This window comes from Physeter macrocephalus, chromosome 3 (assembly GCF_002837175.3).
Source record: "Physeter macrocephalus isolate SW-GA chromosome 3, ASM283717v5, whole genome shotgun sequence".
NCBI classification, from domain to species: domain Eukaryota; kingdom Metazoa; phylum Chordata; class Mammalia; order Artiodactyla; family Physeteridae; genus Physeter; species Physeter macrocephalus.
The window spans coordinates 24,637,045-24,652,673 of record NC_041216.1 but is presented as its reverse complement, the minus strand read 5'-3'; the positions used below and the strand labels follow the sequence as shown (position 1 = coordinate 24,652,673).

Here is a 15,629-nt window from a genome sequence, read left to right as displayed (position 1 = left end):
ATACCACAAAAAAAAAAAAAAAAAAAAAAAAAAAAAAAAAAAAGAATATCCTTGATTTTAGGAGATACATGTGTATTTAGGGGTAAACGGACATGATATCTATAACTTACTTTCAAATGATTCAGGAAAAGTATATAAACATGGGTATACAAAGGTTCATTGTACTATTTGTTTTCAAAGTAAGAGTTTGGGGGTGTGGTTTCCAAAAAACCTATGTTATTACATAGGATTCTTTCAGCAAAAAGAGAAAGACAGCTGATTTATGGAAAAAGCATCAGGTGGAAAAAAATGTTAATATCTTAGCTTGAGGAGTTTGTTGTTTTTCATTTTTCCCCCATTTCTAAATTACAGTAATATACACATAACATAAAATTTACCATCTTCACCACTTTTAAGGTATGAAATACGTTCATAACATTGTGCAACCATCATCACTGTCCATGCTCCAGACCTCTTCACCTTGTAAAACTGAAACTCTTTGTCCTTTAAATACTAACTCTCACCCCCACAGCCCCTGCCAAACAGCATTCTACCTTCTGTCTCTACAATTTTGACTACTCTAGGTATCTCATATAAATGGAATCATACAATTGTGACTTTTTGTGACTGGCTTTTGAGGACTTCCTCAAGAATAGGTTTACAAGCTGGTCAAACTACCAATGAAAACAAAATCCTCAGATTCTGACAGTTAAAGTATAAGGGTGACTTTCCCTAAGGGCTGTGGTTGTGCTTTAGTGGCAGTAAAGCTGACATAAAAAGATGTTCCATAATGCTATAGACCTAAAACTTTAATTGCATTTTGACCAGGGAAAATTGCTATAAGCAGCTGGTAGTCCAAATGTCAACACCATTCTTGAATTGGCCTCTTCCCCAAACCATGGTGCACATGAGCTTCCAACAAGGATACTCTGTATGCTACCAGAAAAACTCTAAGCCCTGGATTTTCCTACAACAAACGGATAAAGAGATTCAGATACTACTGTTCTGCTGATTTCATGGGGAAAACTAGGACCATTATGGAAAACACGCTAAAAAATAATATATTTTCCAGGAAACTTCCATGTTTATAAAAAGTCCCAACTAACTGAATATATGCTCCATATTTATAGAGGCACTGCACTGGCTGTTTCCTCTTCCACCCGACTATCCTTGTTTTTAAGCTCACTGTACTAGGAACTGTTCTTAATGTTTAACATGGATTATTTCAATCATCCCAATAACCCTATGAAAATGCTACTATTTCATCCTCATGTTACAAAAGAAGAAAAAGGCTTAAAGAAATTAAGTAACTTTCCAAAGACCAAAATTAGCAAGTAGTAGAAACAGGATCTGAACCCAAGCAATTGGACTCAAAGCATGCTTTTTTTTTTAACCATTATCCATCCATTCATTTCATCAACAAATTAATACTTTTTTTCACTCCTACTATGTGCCAGATGCTAGGAATACGGTGGTCAATAAGACAGAAGTCTCACTGGTAAGGGAGAGATGATAAACAGTAAACAGCAACTGCACACACTAGGATTTCAGTAGAGAGCAGTACTGATACTATGAAGAAAGATAAAGAAAGGTAGCTTTCAGAGGGTAACAGAGAGAAGAGAGGAGTGGAGGAAGACTTTTAGATTAGGTGGTCAGAGAAGGTCTCTCCGTAGAGATAACATTTAATTAGAGCTCTAAGCAAGCACTCTGAGATCTCTGGTGGGGGCTGTTTATTCCAGTCAAATATAACTAACAGCAAGTACAAAGGTCCTGGGATGGAAAGGAACTTGGTGTGTTTAAGGAAAAGCAAGAACACCTGTGTGGTGGACTGGAGGAGTGAGAAGGGTTGGAGATGCAGTTGAGAAGTAGTCAGATAGGGACCAGGCTATGGACGGCCTTATAGGCCACGGGAAGGACTGTGGATTTTATTCTAAGGGAAGCCACTGGGTGGTCTAGAGCTGGGAAGGACTATGGTCTAGCATATGTTTTAAAACTACCACTCTCCACGGAGAATATATCCTGCAGGCTTGGAAGCAAGGCCAGCAGTCATTTAGATGTCCCTGCAGTTTCAAGGGAGATGGCAGTGGCCTGGTCCAGGGTATCAGGAGCAAAGGTGATGAAAAGAGAATGGAGTTGGGATGTTTTACAGACAGAGGAAGTGTGTCCTACAGATGATGTGATCACGGGGTGTACTAAAAAAAGGGAAACTGAGGATCACCCTTGGATATTTGGTCTGAGCTAGTTGCTCTGGTTTAGAGAGTTTAAATGTGAGATGCCAGTTAGCTATCTGGATGGCAGGTCAGAGCTGTGCATCTATGTCCAGAGGTCAGGGGAATGGCCCAGGCTGGAGAGAATACATCTGAGAGTCAGCAGAGAGGGAGGCAGGGCAGTGGTTTGAAGACAGACCGACTGCCTGAGACTGGACCTGGATCCCCACTTAGTAGCTGTGTGACAATGGGAAGGTATGTAAAATGGGAATAACAACACCTACTTTACAGAAGAGGGCTGTTGCGAGGCTTCAATAAGCTAATACATGTAAAATGTTTATTGGCCCAAGTACAGTTGACCCTTGAACAACCCAGGGGTTGGGGCACTGACCATGCAGTCAAAAATCAGCATGTAACTTTACAGTCGGCCGTCGGTTTCTGAGGTTCCACATCCGCAGATTCAACCAACCGTGGATCGGGGAGTACTGCTGAACGTATGCAATGAAAAGAAATCCACATATAAGTGGACCCGTGCAGTTCAAACCCGTGTCTTTCAAGGGTCCGCTGTAAATGCACAACACACAGGAGATGCTGTCTGCATCATCATCTGTGTGAACACGGAAATGCATAAGGTCACCTGGGGGAATGAAGAGATATGGAAAGAGCCAATGTCTGTGTCCACAGAGACCATGAAGGAACAGCCAGTGAGATCAGAGGAAAATCAGAAGCCAAGAGAACAAGGTGTTCCAAGAAGTAAAGAGTAGGCAACCCATGTCAAATGCTAGACAGATTTAATAAGATGAGGTCTGAGAAAACACCCTGGATTTGTCACCATGGAGATCGCTGGTGACCCTAATCAGGGTAGCTGCAGTGGTGAGGTGGGAATGAGTCTGACCAGAGTGAGTTCAACTAAGAATGGGGAGAGGAAACAAGAAAAAGAAGGTGGACAAGTGGGAAAAAGTACAGGAAACGCTCTCAGGAGTATTTCTAGAAAAAGGAACAGAGAAATGCAGTGGCAGGTCACAGGGAACACGGAACTTTTTTATAACTGGTTAAATGACATGCTTGTAATGCTGACAGGAATAATGTGGAGGGAGAAAAACTGATGTTGTAAAAGAGAAGGGGCAAATATTCAGTAAGTCCCCCAGAAGACAGAATGAAGGGAACAAGAGCTGGGCTAAGACAGGAGCACGGACAGTTCTTCCACCAACAGGGGGGAAAGCCAAGTACGGTTTGGACGCAGACCTAGAAGTGGGAAGAAAAGGAAGTTTACTTCTGATTCCTTCTTTTTCTCAAAATGAAAATCATCAGCTGAGAGCAAGAAAAGGCTACCTTTCGTTCCCTGAGGCGCCTGGTTGTAAACTTTCAGAGCACCCTATATTTCTCCCTCAGGGCATTGGTCACAAATGTACTGTATAACCACTGGTGTGACTGTCTAATAGCTATCTCCTCCACAACTCTGTTAATTTCACGAGGCCAGGGATCTGTCATTCACCACTGACTCACCAGCATCTGGCACTTATCTGTCTTCTAGATCAGATACACAGTCATGTACTGATCTTCTAGTTAACAGTTCTCAAAAGTGACCATATTTGAGGGGTTGACAAATCTGCAGGCCAAATCCAGCCCACCATTTGATAAATGCAGTAGTTTTATCGAAACATAGCCATGTCCATCCCTTTGCATATTGTCTATGGCTGCTTTTCTGCTACAACAGCAGAGCTGAGCAGTTTTGACAGAGACCACGAGGCCCCCAAAGCCTAAAATATTTACTATCTGGTCCTTTACAGAAGTTTGCCAATCCCTGTTCTAGAGAGTGGTTCTCAAAGGTGGATGCTGATCTGGCAGCATCAGTATCACATGGAAACTTATGAGAAATACAGTTATCAGACCCTACCCCAGACCTCTTGAATCAGAAACTCTGGGGGTGGGCCCAGCATTCTGTGTTCTCACAAGCCCCTCAGGGGATTCTGATACACACGACAGTTTGAGAACCACTCTTCTGGGTGATGTGTACAGACGAACAGTGAAGAAAACAAGACAGATAGGTACTTAGTCTAGGTGAGTTTACAGTCTCATGGAAGCACCAAGTAAGTGCACAGATAACTACAGGTTAGCATTATTATTAAACAGTGAGCTGGCCCGGGATAGGCTGCGGCAGGAAAAGGGGCTCGTCAGCACCAATCTGGAAGGTTCAGCACGAGGAGAAAGGATTCCAGTCTTGAGGAAGTGAAAAGCCCAGAGGTGGAAACAAATTTGGCAAGTTCAAAGAACAGAAGTCCAAAGTGCTTGCTAGTGAGAGAATGTTAAGACTTAAAGTCAGAGAGGCAGGCAAGAAGCCAAAACATGGACAGCCTTGGAAGCTACGATAAGAGGTTCAGATTTTAAAGTGCAATGGGAAGCCACTGGAGGCCACAGGCACTGATTTTTGTTTTCAAAGGACGCTGCTGGTTGCTATGTGGACAATGGCGTACGGGGGTCAGGAACAGAAGTGAAGAGAACAGCTAGGAGGCTACTGTGGTACTACAGGTGAGACACGATGGTGCCACAACTAGGGCATCTCTGAGGAGGTGGCACTTAAGGTAAAATCAATGTCACAATTCTGGGTTTTCTGGTTAGGCTGTTTCTGACATTAGAGGCTTGGCTCATTTTGCTAATGCTGCCTTCCTTTTTTAATGGCAGATTATAATTAGCAAGCGATAGCTGGAAGGGAGATGTCCACGCCCCAGTTCTTGTCAACACCTTAATGTACTCACCACCAGCAGCACCATATGGACACAGTCTCAGATCTATGCCTCCGGGGGTCTCACAACACCTATTCTTAGACCTGTGCAGCTCCTATTTTCTCCCAATCTCTCAGTCCTATCTTGGTCTCATTAACTTTACTTTCCAAACATGGTCCAAGCAAGAGCCTTCTTCACCTTGTGGGATTTATACACAGGGCTTATCCCCCCGCCCACGAACTAATTCATTGATTCTATCTCCAAATAATCTATCAGTCATTCCCTCCATCCTGTCCCCCACGCTCTGTTTGGAAAGCATCGTTTCTCATTTAGTTCACCCAGCAACTTCCCAACTGCAGCACTGGGCTCTGAATTTGCCTCCATCCAACCCAAACTTCGGCCATTTCTAAAAGGTGAATCTAATAATGCAATCTCCCTGTATAATACATGGTAGCTTCCATCATGCTCAAGAAAAAATCCGAAGTCCTTAGCATGCCATGATCTGGCCCCTGCCCCACCCCCCGCCAGGTCCCCCAAGTTACTCGCAGTTCCCTGGACCTGACACTTTTCCTCCTCACCACTGCCATTCTTCACTTGGATCCACTTGCAGCTGTACTCTGGGGCTCTGCTCTTGGCTCAGGGCTTCCTCCTTCAAAACCCTTCTGCCACTCTGCCCACACTCATCCTGTGCACACAACTATCACTACACATATCACACTGCCTTGGAATTGTCTGTACTGTCCTAGAAATGGTCAGGTCTTGGCAACTTTTCCACCAGGTTCTCCAACAGCAGAGGAATACAAAGTACCTGAAGGGAAAGGGTAAGAAGGCTGAAGCAAGCCAGTCCAAGCGTAACGTTTCCCTCAAGTTCCAAATTTCATATTAAAAACTCACGTTGGGGAAAAAAAAACCCATGTGGATTTTGTATTCTACTCCATTATGTATGATTATGTTGCTTTTCAACATAAAAAATAATGTTATGTCCAAATGTTCAATAAGACCGATGGTCCGCTCCAGAAAAATCTTCTGCTTTGTCCTGTTCACCTCTAACATATCACCAATGCTCTGGGTGGAGAAAAGCAGTGGTTAAGGGAAAAAAGAAAAGCTAAACAGAGTTACTCAAAGCTTTTTAGAAATTTCATTTCTACCCATATGAAGAAGTATACCATTTCATTTAAAGAAAACTGCAAATCAAAATTATATAGTTAAAAAAAACAGAAAATACAAGATAAACTCAAAGAAATCATAAAGGGATATCTGATATCCTCATTATCTTATAATATAAAAGGTTTTATTTAAGTAAAACATAGCATAAAATAGGGATTAAAGACCTCATTTAAGATAGAATTTTGATAAATCAAAAAGGGTAACAAAAAGCAAAAGCTCTAAACAAATCAAGTTCATGTAGAAATATTTTTTTAAAGGTATGGTCTGTCCATCTTCAGGTGAAAGATAAATAAAAGTCAAGACCAGGTTTCATTAGCATCACTCTGTTTCACTTTCCCCTCCTCCCACATCAGAGAGAAATCACACTCTTAAGAGATAATTTCAGTTTTTATTGAATGAGGACTTTATTTTTTAACATTACAAACTAACTCTCCCTTTCTGAAAAGGTAGATCTTACACTCAAAGACAATCTTCAAGCATTTTCTAAAAAGAAACTGGGGGAGAAATCCATAGTTCATTAACAAGAAGATTCACAACTTCTTTTTACAGTAATGATGGGAGGAAACCAATACACTTCACAACCTACAGTGGTTCAAACTAAGTATCTAGAGCAGATTTTTAAGTCTCAGAAAGATGACATAAAGTAGGCAATTATGAAAACTGTTCATAATACAGAATTTGGCTCTAACAGTGTAGAACAAATGCTTGCTTTGCACTGCACCTAAGAAGGCGTCTTCATTAAGGTACGCCAGGACTCAACAGCTTCCCCTGCTCCCAGTTTTTTGTACAAATCATTAAGGCAAGTCTACAAAGGACCAATAAGGCACAGGGTATAGCAGCTGATGGGAGAAAACCTATGTAACTACCTGTAGTCTGACAGCCTTTAATGCAGACATCAGTGTGACAAACTGTGTTCTGTCCTGTTTTGTTTTGTTCAGCATCAACCTACACCTAAAGCACAAGAGGTCACTTCAAGTCACTTCAGTGGAATAAACAATTCCCATTCATTGCATTTCCATTGAAAAGAGAAGCACCAGAAAGAATTAGAAGCAAAACTAAAGGAAAAGCCCTTTGGTTTAGACTTATTAGACAAACAGAAGTCTTTAACTCTCCAAGGAATACCATAGTGTGTGGTTTGGTTTGTGAAACTGTACCAATTGATTAGGACTCTATTTCCATTATTGTCAGATCGTTATATAATTTCAATAGCACAAACTTAAAAAAAAATTTCACTATGATAATAGCTAGGGATATTTCAATAATACAATAATGGCTTAATGGTGACCATTTCCCTTTGGTCTTGTAGTATTTAAGCTTAGGGACAGATACTGTCAAATTAAAAAAACAAACGAAGCAAGGCAGGCTATACCAATCACAAAAGCATGGTACTAGTTACTTCTTCAGTGAAAGTCAATGAAGAAATTTCATTCACAGTTATTTTCTAAGACAAGTATCTGCTCTGAAATGCATGAAGGGCAATCAAATCTTGGTTCATTTCTTTCTGGTCGTCTGAAATTAAGGGCTACTTTAGACATCTAAACATTTCAGTAATCTGAGGGCGCCCGGATCAGCAGATGAAGCACAAACACAAATCTAATGCTTTGGAATATCAGTGTGGGTATACTGCCTACCACAACCCACATTTGTAAGTGAAAGTACTGTATTTCTTTTCATTCTTCAGTGTCTCCTGATCACCAGTAGAAACTCACTCCCATCGTTCAGTGTGAAAGGGAGGTACCTGTCCATAAAGAGATTAAAAGGCCACCATAAAAATGAAAATATATAGGCCTATCCTATGTTATCTCAAGTTGGAAAACTGAAAGCCCACTTTTGCTACAGAGTTGAAAGCTGCGTTGTTATTATTATCATTTTCAGAAAATGAACTTTTTTGCAAGAAAGAGATAACCAAACTATGTCTAAGAAGAACAAAGAAGGACAAATGGGGTTTACACAAGATGCACTGTAGTGACTGATCTGAAGTACCCTACCAAGTATATTCAAACCACATGGTACAGGACACTGTCATCTCAATTAAGTCAACTCATTACAAACTTCAGTCAGTCAACCCAAGACAGACATCACCCCTGTCTAATCTGCCATAAAACTTCAGCTGAAGACTAGTACTGCTCTAGCTATGAAAGCAAAAATAACTCCCGAAGTTAACTGGAAGCAACTTTCTGTGCATTATAAAAGCATTTTCTTAGAAGCAAAGAAAAAAAATACTACGATTAAAAATAGTGTTCTAATAAAGAATAGTGCCTACACGCGAAGGAAAAAAAAACCATATAATCACAATCTTTAAGGCTTCCTTGAACATTAACTGCTATCCTGGATGTAATTTTTCACACCATCTGGAAGACAAGCGTTTGATAGGTGACTTAGTAATCTTCAACAACGTGATGTCAGACAATCTCATAGACATCTCTGGCTCTTCACACCGCCTCTTTAAAAAGTTTCTGACAAGTTCAAGAGATGAAGGATGCAGAAAACTATTCTTTTCTTCCCATCAAAATCCATCTTTTTTAGTGGATTCTCCAGTGAGGCAAACTGAGACCACAACATAGTAAAATGAGGTATTGATACAATAACTGTTCATCAGGACTTCTCTTTCCTTGCTTGAGTATCTGTGAGGATCACTGCTGCTGACCAAAGAATAGTTTATTACACATCATCTCCTTTATTCTAAACCAAACCAAAGTTAACTTATTTCATTATTTCATCATCTACTGAAAATAAGTACACACAGCCAAATGCTGTAGCCTTCTCCCCATGTCCCACCTCTCCCCTCTCTCCACCAAATAACCTCCTTATAAACTTATACATACTGCTCAAAGTATCATACGAGCATTTTGTTGGTATTTCTGTTGGCATGATATTGGTGAATAGTTCAGCGTCTCTCTGTGTATGTATTTGTGTGAGAAATGATATGTTAAACTTCAAAATGCAAACCACAAACAGAAATCCAGACAGATGCCAATTTAAAGATTTCAGCATTATGACAAAATTCATACATACACTGATGCAGTCAAAAGAAAAAAAAAAAACCCTACTGAATCAGTTCTATGTAAAATATAGAAGAGCAAGAAGATGTGGAAGTTCCGTGGAAGATGCAAAGCTGTGTCCTATAAAATATGTCCAAAGACATTTAGTTCTGGTTTTTGAAAATTTCCATGATATTTAAAGAAAAAAACAGATATGGATAAGAAATCCAAAGCCGTGTTCACACAGTTGCATGTTACTATTTTTAAACTAATGTCTAACATTTATGGGGAAATAATAGACAGTTAATGCTACATATCAAATTCCTCTTTTGAATGTTTGCATAAACCAAGAGGCAAGTCTTTCTGGATATCAGATAAATTTATAGGCATTATAAAAACACAGCAAACTTACACCAAAACAAGACCAGTCTGTGTAAGTAAGTATATTATCTAGGCACCAAGAAAGGAGGAAAGTCTCAGAAAAATAAGGGAGGTCTCAGTGTTTTGTCCAAAATTCCAGAAACTGCCCACTTACGGTATACAAACAAAAGGGAGGTGTCGAAACATTTACCAGTGTTTTATGTTTTAACAATATTAAAATCAGTTAATATTTTAGAAGCACAACATTATAATCATAACGCAAATACTAGGAACTCAAGGCCAAGGCTAGAACCAACCCAAATCATAAGCTACCATCGCCTGTTTCCTCCACCAAGGTTTCAAGTTTGTCCAGTAATTTATACTGTGGTTTCTCGACCAGCTTTGAGATTGGGTGCTGAGAACTGTCGCCTCATTCTCGGAGGTGTCACAAACTGGCTACAGTGGTTGGGTTTGTCAGTCTGCTTTTGACAGGAATTGGCTGCGCTGCCCTCTAACTGACCTCCAGTGTTATAATTACAGTAAGACTGACGATGTTGATGCATATGGCGCTTTGCCTGGAAAGTCTGCAGATCAGCGGTGGGGTGACCACTGTGGGAGTTTAGTGATTCTGAAGAAGCAGATGCCTGGCAGCGCACGCTTTTCGGTTGGCCATTATTGAGCGAGTTGCTTCTCCAGCGTAACTGAGGTGGTTGTTGTTGATTATTAATATGCTGCTTGCTAACTTGAATGTGATCTTGACTTCGAGTGCCCTGAGAGCCCCATGGTAACTGGGGATCCTTAGAAGCTGCTCTACTCCCCTTCTCTTGGTTCTCCTGTTTATTTCCTTTCCTTCCATCTTCATCTTTCGGAATTCTAAGCTCTATAACCTCATCTTCTGTTATGATGATATGTGTCCCAGGACTCCAAGAGTTTCTGTGTTTAGGGTTGCTCTTAAAGGGGAACCGGGGCTTCCGGTTCTCAGGAGGGATGAACCTATGAGGTACATTCTGCCGACGAAGCTGCTTTGTTATCTCCTGCTGTTGCAGGTTCTTGAACCGAATTTGCTCTTGCCTCATCCAACGCAGACGTCCACGTCTAAAAGCTGGGTCTCCATTCATCAGCTGGGAAACACGCTCTTCTTTCCCAAGTTCTCTACTGTCTCCTTTACATACATCCATCTCAGACTTGCTACTGGCACCAGCTCCAACAGGTTCCTTTGCTTTGTGGTTTCCTTGGGTTTTCTGTTCCTGAGACCCAATCAGTGGCAAGACTTTCTCCATTTTGAGCATTTTATTTCTTAATACTTTTATCTCCTCATCTTTCATGTTATTTTGCTTTTTGACTTCTTGCAAAATATCTTCCAGCTTGTCTATATGAACCTTGAGGTCATCCACATCAGTTCCTCCTTTACTACTGGCCATCATGTCTTCAATCTTCTCATCCCCTACACCAACCGTGTCCCAGACATCCCTGGCCACTGCCCTCCAGGAGTCCCGCTCGTTGGGGTCTTTCTTCCCATACATGGCACAAAGCTCTTTCATCTTAACAATGGCCAAGGCTTCAATCTCCTGCCTACTGTGCCTAAAATCGTTGAGAGCAACTTCATAGCATATCTCTTTTACAGCCTGTATCTTAAGATCTGAGATGGTGACCCACTTGGAATCTTTACTCAGGCGTCTTCTTTGGGGGATTTGATACATTTTAATTGGTTCTCGTTTCTTCCCACTGCTAGGGAGGCCACATTTTTTAACAATGGTTTGCAACTTGCTGGGAGGTAGCTTTTCTCTCAGAGAAGTAATCAGTTTCCAGCTCTCTTCACAGGACCTCTTGTCAGAATCGTCCCCGCTATCAGAATCCGCGTCCTTTGGAAAAACAAAATCAAAAAATGGCCCCAAAATAACCAAAATTAAAATGTAAAAAAGGAAAATCAAATCGAAGAAAAAGCAAGCAAAAAAGCCCTAATAAATTTAAAAACAAAATCAAAAAAACTAAAAAAAAAAACAAACAAAAAAACCCTAAATGATGTGCAAGTCTATTAAGACATATGCTTATGTAGATTATTATTAATATAAAGATTTGCTTGGTTTTTTTTTTCTAGTAACATTAATCCAAATTTCCACTTTCTGGCTTAAGTGATGAAATCTGCAATCAAATTTCTTAGGAGGACTGAAACAGTGAGAAACAATCTCTCACTGTAAGGTCACATGAAGTTATTAACAAAACGGTGTGAAATAACATCTCCACTATCTCAAGAAAACGAAGTAAAACCTTCGCCCCATACATGCTAACACCCATGCAGCCGCTTCCCCACATTTGCCTTGGTTATTGCTGTTGCTTCTTCCAGAAACTCTTTCCCCCATGAGTGAGCACAGATGCCATACAAGATGTGACGAGCAGGCGGATTAACAAAGGTTAGTAATGCTGTAGAGGATGCCACGTTTTGTTTAGCTTTACTAAAAAGAGCAGCCCTAGAAAAAAGTTAGAAGATGAGAAAGTAGAAAAAGCAGTCAAACAGGGATTATGTTAAAAATGCTAAGAATCCCTATTAGCAGACCATGTGAGGTTCTTATCAACCAAATTGTTTTTTTTTCTAGACGATAAGAGGGTTCTGAAACTAGTCTTTCCATGAGCATATATCAGATTTGCTACTGTCTTGTGTCAGGTCAAATTGATCCATTTCATTTGTACAATTAAAGTTTGTTATCCAGAGAATAAGGATGCATAAAAAAAGGATCTTTATAGTGGGTCTGCTATTTTGTTTTCCACACACTTAAACCAATAAATACCTCACCTCCAAAATTTTAGGAAACAAATCTCCAGAACATAAATTAAGCTAGGTAAACATACTTTCATTAAACATTATTCAAAATTCCCCAAGTAATACTTTAATAAATACAACTTAGAGACGTGTTCCATCTATGAAAACCCATGGTATTTCTAGCTTTTCGAGGAATATTACCTTAAGTTGACAACTCTTCCTATCAACACGTAAAACACAAAGGTTATATTCTGCTTATGTACTCTGCTTATGGACCCAATTTAAAATGTTATCTCTCTCTGTCTTTCCAGCTGTCTTTGCACCATTACCTCTTTTTCAAACAACTTTACTTAGGTCTAAAACAGCAGCCTGAATTCACAGCTAAGCAGTTTCAACGGCTATTTGGATAATAGCCAATTATTAACTAACACAAGCAAATCTTGATAACATGGGTCTAAATGAAAGCAGTGTTGGATTTAGAACTCCCTATGACAGACAGGATTAAGGAAGAATTTCTATTCAGGAGATAAAAGTTCCTGGGAAAAGAAACTACTCACTGGAAGAGTAGTTCAAGATAGTATAGGAAATGAAAATATTCTTATCTAATAGTCTCTTTTACTTGCCTATGATTACCAAAATTATCTCTAGGAAAGGGTTTAAAAAAAAAAAGAGTTGAAACTGATAGTATCTTGTTTTCTAGACCAAAGATTTCTATGTTTCTAGGTACAGTTACTTTCTAGGGAACAAAAAAATAACCTCTAGCAATAATAATAATTTGGCCCCTGAATCTGGAGATGTTACTACTGATTTGTATTATTTCTATTCGTCTATAAATGGATACTAAACCATTTATAACCCCTACCTATTTGAAAATTTAGCAGCAAAAAGCAGATCAAGCTAAATTTACAGACTCTACACTATTTTTTCCTTTTTATTTTTATTTTTAAAATCTTAAGTGATAAAATCTAAAGTGATAAAAGATGACATTAATAAATATTAGAGAAAAAAAGTATGTCTGACTCCTAAAAAGGTTTTCTTGCAAATATGTATAAACTGAGTTTTTTTTTTGTTTTAATAAACTGAGCTTTATAGAACACAAATTCTCTCTGATTCTTCCTACATAATTAACTATCAGGTTTTTTCCTGGCTTCTTTTCTTTTCCTTTAAAAACTGCTTAATAGGGCCTCCCTGGTGGCGCAGTGGTTGCGCGTCCGCCTGCCGATGCGGGGGAACCGGGTTCGCGCCCCGGTGTGGGAGGGTCCCACGTGCCGCGGGGCGGCTGGGCCCGTGGGCCACGGCCGCTGAGCCTGCGCGTCCGGAGCCTGTGCTCCGCAATGGGAGAGGCCACAGCAGTGAGAGGCCCGCGTACCGCAAAAAAAAAAAAAAAAAAAAAAAACTGCTTAATGGGGCTTCCCTGGTGGCACAGTGGTTGAGAGTCTGCCTGCCGATGCAGGGGACACGGGTTCGTGCCCCGGTCTGGGAGGATCCCACATGCCGTGGAGCAGCTGGGCCCATGAGCCATGGCCGCTGAGACTGCGCGTCCGGAGCCTGTGCTCCGCAGCGGGAGAGGCCACAACAGTGAGAGGCCCACGTACCGCAAAACAACAACAACAACAACAACAAAAAACTGCTTAATGATGAAATGAACACTATCTAATTCAGGAAATAACAAATATTCTAATCACTGCTTTAATGTCATACTTGAGAGAAAAGTTATGCCTTTGAACTCTAAAATAAAACATAACTAAATGAGTTTACATAAATCCAAAAGAACTCATCAAGTGGCCATAATTTTCTTTCTTTTTAAAATACTGTCATATTGACTCTGTAGAATATGTTCTCCTTAAAGCTCAAACATATCACCCACATCACATACTGACCATGATACTGAAAACTCTTGCAAAGCTTATGTGCCAAGATGCAAATCCTATCTCATGTCAAAAAAAAAAAAGAGAGATTTTAAGAAATTTAGATTCATTTATTACAGGGTTGGAAAAACTACTCAGATCTGTCCAATTCACGTCACTAAATGATCCTTCTGCTTTCATTAAATACCAAATGCAAAGTGGGCCTCCTAAAGAGACTCTGCATGAAGATTATGCAAATAAAAGAGAGAAAATACCCAAAACGTGTGAAAAAGCAAGCACAGAAAGGACCAGGCGTATAATCAAGCACTAACTATAAGAGAATGTTCAGCAATGTAATAACAATGGGATGCATTTGGGGAATCATTGTAATAGAAAACTCATGAGCCTGAATTCCATTTTCTAATGCTGTTGTTATGCAAAAATAATTGTATATAATAAATATTAAATATTTACTGAATAATAATTCCTTTGTATCTTCTCAATGTATATCCATAGGGTACATTCAAAATATATCTGTTGGTTGACCAATATAGGGTCATAAAATTACATTTTTATTCAGTATTGTTAACTGTTAGGTATGCTTCAGGCTGAAGGGTTAGAAATCAACTCTTGAGGACAAGAACTTTAAGTGGAATAGAAAGCTGGACTTATGGGAGGAAAGCAACCTCCTTGCTTTAAAGGAGCTGCTTATTTATTTATTTATTTTTAACATCTTTATTGGAGTACAACTGCTTTACAATGGTGTGTTAGTTTCTGCTTTATAACAAAGTGAATCAGCTATACATATACATATATCGCCACATCTCCTCCCTCTTGTGTCTCCCTCCCACCCTCCCTTTTCCACCCCTCTAGGTGGTCACAAAGCACCGAGCTGATCTCCCTGTACTATGCAGCTGCCTCTCACTAGCTATTTATTTTACATTTGGTAGTGTATATATGTCCATGCCACTCTCTCATTTCGTCCCAGCTTACTCTTCCCCCTCCTCGTGTCCTTAAGTCCATTCTCCATGTCTGCGTCTTTATCCCTGTCCTGCCCCTAGGTTCTTCAGAACCTTTTTTTTTTTTTTTGGATTCCATATATATGTGTTAGCATACAGTATTTATTTGTTTCTTTCTGACTTACTTCACTCTGTATGACAGACTCTAGGTCCATCCACCTCACTACAAATAACTCAACTTCGTTTCTTTTTATGGCTGAGTAATGTTCCATGTATATATGTGCCAGATCTTCTTTATCCATTCATCTGTCGATGGACACTTAGGCTGCTTCCATGTCCTGGCTATTGTAAACAGAGCTGCAATGAACATTGTGGTACATGACTCTTTTTGAATTATGGTTTTCTCAGGGTATATGCCCAGTAGTGGGATTGCTGGGTCGTACGGTAGTTCTATTTTTAGTTTTTTAAGGAACCTCCATACTGTTCTCCATAGTGGCTGTATCAATTTACATTCCCACCAACAGTGCAAGACGGTTCCCTTTTCTCCACACCCTCTCCAGCATTTATTGTTTGTAGATTTTTTGATGATGGAAAGGAGCTGCTCTTGAAATCCTAGTTTGCTTTCAGATACAAAGAGCAAACAACAAT

General features: G+C 39.9%; 1 protein-coding gene across 4 annotated transcripts in view; it reads right to left on the bottom strand.

Moving 5' to 3' along the window:
• Positions 1-15,629, bottom strand: part of KIF1B (kinesin family member 1B) — a 138,396-nt gene that overhangs the window by 49,148 nt on the left and 73,619 nt on the right. Inside the window, exon 20 of one of the 4 annotated variants that reach the window (XM_028487859.2) lies at positions 6,566-11,279. The exons of the other annotated variants lie outside the window; for them this stretch is intronic. Coding sequence (XP_028343660.1) covers positions 9,795-11,279 — 1,485 coding nt within the window. The 3' untranslated portion in view covers positions 6,566-9,794. Of the gene's footprint in view, positions 1-6,565; positions 11,280-15,629 lie in introns of those variants that run through there. 4 annotated transcript variants of the gene reach the window in all.